Source organism: Theobroma umbraticum, unplaced genomic scaffold (assembly GCF_002168275.2).
Source record: "Theobroma umbraticum cultivar Fairchild unplaced genomic scaffold, ASM216827v3 scaffold_44.0, whole genome shotgun sequence".
NCBI lineage: Eukaryota > Viridiplantae > Streptophyta > Magnoliopsida > Malvales > Malvaceae > Theobroma > Theobroma umbraticum.
Genome location: NW_018397255.1, coordinates 1,707,099 through 1,711,579, shown reverse-complemented (window position 1 = coordinate 1,711,579; position 4,481 = coordinate 1,707,099). Strand labels below are relative to the sequence as shown.

The 4,481-nt window shown below is 38.1% G+C and overlaps 1 protein-coding gene across 1 annotated transcript; it reads left to right on the top strand.

The window, feature by feature from the left end:
* Positions 1-102: 102 nt before the first annotated feature.
* Positions 103-4,214, top strand: LOC110409219 (BTB/POZ domain protein). Its single transcript, XM_021418492.2, has 2 exons — positions 103-1,708; positions 2,875-4,214. Exons 1-2 carry the CDS (start codon positions 1,073-1,075, stop codon positions 3,841-3,843), a joined length of 1,605 nt encoding a protein of 534 aa, XP_021274167.1. The 5' UTR covers positions 103-1,072; the 3' UTR covers positions 3,844-4,214.
* Positions 4,215-4,481: the final 267 nt, after the last annotated feature.

The window sequence follows — 4,481 nt, the reverse complement described above, 5'->3', positions numbered from 1 at the left end:
ACGACTCAAGACAGCAAGAACCCAAAAATTTATGGGGTTTGGCAAAAATATAAAAAAGAAGTTAATAAAGGTGGAAATTTTAAAAGAAAGATGATGAGAGGCAGTTTAAAAAAAATGAAGCTTGTTTGATCACAAAGGAAGCGTTTTTAAGACAAAAGAAAGAATATTCAGAGTGGCAAAGACATGCAAAGTAAAACAATCAGCAAAAGCATAGGGAGAGACAGAAGCAGTGTTAAAGTAAAAGCAAACCAAACCGCATCAAGTTCCTTTCTTTCTTTCTTTTTTATTTTTGGTTTGGTTTTTACTATAGCTGTTGTGGGTTAATATTTCTTCTTTTCTTCTCTGTACAAAAAATTAAAAAGAGTGACACTTTACTCATTATTCTGCCCCGGGAAAAGTCTGAGTTGAATGGTTCCCTTGATGCTTGACACCAGAGCTTTCACTCAATCATTTTCGGCACCCGTGGGCTTAGAAATAAGAGATAAGAAACGGGGTTTCAGAGGAGATACCCAGCATACACATTAACACCAGTCTTTCTTTAGCTGAGGTTTTAGTGTTTGGATGTTTTCAAGATTCTCTTTGTTGGGTATAAAAAGGTACTCCTTTTCCATGCTTGTTTTCTCATTTTTTCAAGGGTATTTTTTTTGGTTTTCCCCTATTTTTCTCTAGGATTTTGATCTATAGTCTGGAGGTAGGAGAATCTCTAAATATTTTGCTTTGCTTTTTTTTTCCCCTTTCCCCGTCTTTCTGGGATTTGTTGTTGTTGTTGTTGTTGTTTGTATTGCTAATCAAGTGTCTTGAAGAAATTTCAGGTTCTTGCTTTTTAGAATCTTTATTTTGCTAACTTTAGATTACTGTTCAAGTTTGTTTTATCTTACGAAAGCTGTAAGTTGGAGTACTTTAATTTTTGGTAGTTTTATTTCACGTAAGATTTCACTTAATTGTTTTAGGCAAGTTTGTACAGTCTTTTTTTTGGCTAGGAGAGAGCTAATTTGTTACTGTATAGAAATCTTTAACGTTAGTGGGTCTGTGCCCTATTTTCATAAAATAATGCTTTGAGTTCTTGCTGAAAATGGCTGAAATTAGACTTACTAGGGTAGAGCAAGGCCAAACCAAGATTAGAAATGTCCCAATTGCTGTGACCCCGGAAGGTTTCTGGTGTTGTCCCTCTCCTGTTGTGTTCCAAAAGACTCTCAAATCACAAAATCCTCTAAACAAACCCAAACCCTCCTCACCACCACCCAAGACTACCGTTCAGAAGAAACAGATCCCACTAACTGAGAAGAAGCCAATGACCACTCCAATAAGGTCAGCAGTTACCTCTGATGATCAAAGAACTTTTACCCCAGATAATCCTGGTATTAGTGCACCAGTTGTTCTTGAGAGGGCGCCGAGGCCTAAGGTAGAACATGTGCCTAGGAAGGTGGCAATTGAGTTTGGAGAACCAGGAACCAGTGATATGAAGGTGATTCTACTTGGAAAGCAAGGGTTTTGTGTGAAATTGAGTGTGCACAAGAAAGTTCTACTGGAGCATAGCAGTTTTTTCACCGATAAAATTTCTGAACAAGAGTCTGGTTTGTCTTGCCTTGAACTTGATGACTGCGAGGATGTTGAAATTTATGTTGAAACTGTGGGACTGATGTATTGCAAGGAAATGAAGCAGCGATTGATCAAACAAAGTGTTTCTCGTGTGCTCCGCATTCTCAAGGTAATTTGCACGTCCATGCTATGGCCTTTCTATTTTTAGGAGCTGAATCTTTCAATGTTCTGTATACACACACTTGCTAGGGACACCATTTGTAGTTTATTCCAACCTTAACAAATAATTATATTAGTAAAGAGAAGTCTTCTTCCCATCTCCGATTGAAGGAATATCTGATACTGAAGCCCATTTGTTATTTTGAGACCTTATCTTACCTGAGAGTACCATGTGACTAGTTGCCACTATCATCTTTCTATAGCCTTTTCTCCTCTTATCAAGCTGCCTAAATTTTGGTACATATGTTGTGCACTTGGACTTAATGCTTGCCAGGTTACATATCAACATATCATTCTGTCCTCTTGTTGGATCTAGTGATGTGGTTTGATTAATTTATTCAACTTTTGTATAATTGTTTCTTGCATCTTAAATACTTGCTATTATTTCTGCTTTATTTGAATATATGATTTTTTGATGTACATGAATTCAAAAGGCAATTAGCTGTCTCACTGCGACGGATATTTACTTTCACACTGTGAAATTCTGCACTACTGGCAGATCAAAATTTTCTTTCTCATGCTTGGAAAGCCGCGTAAAATACTAAATCGTTACCATGGAGGATGTGTGCTATAAGTGTAGTTTGGATTTACTTGTATTCTTGCTAATGTCCTATCTCTATTGTCTGAGATGGATTTCCAGCCTCAGAGACAGAATGAAGATCTTGCCTTGTGAAAGGATGATTCTGACTTGGAGAATTAGTAGAAATTAATGATTAAGATTTGATCCTATTAGCAACTACCTGTGTCTTTCTGTTTCTCTGCTTGATGCCAATTAGTTTATTCTTGCTAAAGGTGAGATTGGCGTAACCTGTCATTTTGTTACAGATTTGCATACTTAGTGATGTGGATTCTGAAACTTTTGGAGGGAATGTTGTATCATATATCCATCACCGAATTCATTGTTCACTAGTTATGCTTAACATTTGCATATTAAAAGTTTAACATGATGTTGATGGATATCTAACGTTTTGTTCAGTCATGAACTTAATACACGTAAGCATGTTTTGTTAAAATATCTTCTTTTTTTTTTTTTGCTGTATGTGAAGCCAGCTAGTGGATTTTAGAGTTCTTTCCTTTTATGAAATTTCCTTACGCATGTCATCAACATCTTTGCAGGTCGCTGAACTACTTGGCTTTAACTCATGCATACAATCATGCTTGGAATACTTGGAAGCAGTTCCTTGGGTTGGTGAAGAGGAAGAAGAAAAGGTGGTCTCTTTAGTTTTGCGACTCCAGGGTGAAGGTATTGGAGTCACTCCAGTATTAAAACGCATCTCTTCTGATATCTCTAATTCCCCTAGGGACACAATTTCGCACATAATGGAACTTGTTATTAAAAGCAATGAGGAGAGAGGCCGGCGTGAAATGAAATCCGTAGTATTGAAGCTTCTGAGGGAGAATAATAGTCTTCCAAGCTATGCTGGTTCAGCTGACATCTGCAATGAAACTGTTTATACATCATGCAGAGGCTGCTTGGATTCACTTTTGTCTCTGTTCAAGCAAGCAGGTGAACCAGAATTCATTGATAAACCCATGGAAAGCAAAGAACCTGTGGTGAAACAAATAGCTTTGCAGGCAGATAATCTCTCATGGCTGCTTGAGATTTTGTCCGACAGGCAAGCTGCAGATGAATTTGCATTAATGTGGGCTAGCCAGCAAGAGTTAGCAACATTACATTCAAAGCTACCTATTGTGTCTCGTCACCATGTTAGCTGCATTACAGCTCGGTTGTTTGTTGGAATTGGAAAAGGGGAGTTGCTACCAGTGAAGGACACTCGTCAGCTGTTGTTGCAAACCTGGTTGCAGCCATTGATCAATGACTACAGCTGGTTGCAACATAGCTGCAGATCATTTGATCGGAAAGTTGTGGAGGAAGGCATTGGCAGGACAATCCTCACATTGCCGTTAGAGGATCAGCAGAGTATTTTGCTGGCTTGGTTGGGCAGTTTTCTGAAGGCTGGTGACAACTGCCCAAATCTTCAGAGGGCCTTTGAGGTCTGGTGGCGCAGAACTTTCATTAGACCTTATGCAGATGCCCAAGGCAATGCACTCCAGTCAGATAGCTCGGTGACATCAAAGCAGTAGACTAAAGAAATAACAGTACAAGTGAGACCATATGTAAATTAATTGGAATTACCTTTTGCAGTTTGCAGAGAACTCACTTCAGCTTAAAATAACGGTATACTGAAACAAAAGTACTTATAAGTACTTGTTGGAGTATTTCTCCATTACCAATGGCAAGTCTCCTCGGAGGTAGCGTGATTTCAGTTAACTACTTCATGCTGATGTTTCGTACTAGAATACAATATGAAATGTATGAAACTTACTTTGGATTGATGAGTGCTGGTTGATTGTTTTGATCTGGCAATTTGCAGAACGAAAATTTAATTCAAGGTTCTTTCCTGTGTATTTTTCATCTAGCTTAATATATGGTTGTGCATTTTTCCTGGTGCAAATTAATGTCCTCTTCAGTTTATCTATACCTCTGCTGAATCCAAGTTTTGTTGAAGGTTAGCAAAACTGTGTTTGAACATGTGTGGTAAAGGAAATTTGGGTGGTGGAGTTTAACCATTTTCTTTCCTGCGATTCTTTTTCTTAGTATTCTGAGGCCCTCAACTACATTTTGCCCCATGAGAATACTTATCAACAATTTTCTTTCCTCTTTCCAAACCCATTTTTCAAAGGATTGGACCTCTCTGAACAAAGTGTTTTTGTACTTCTCC

Coding starts and splice junctions, on each gene's coding strand:
- LOC110409219 (XM_021418492.2), top strand. CDS start 1,073: ATGGCTGAAATTAGACTTACTAGGGTAGAGCAAGGCCAAACCAAGATT. Junction 1,709..2,874: donor GTGTGCTCCGCATTCTCAAG/GTAATTTGCACG, acceptor ACATCTTTGCAG/GTCGCTGAACTACTTGGCTT.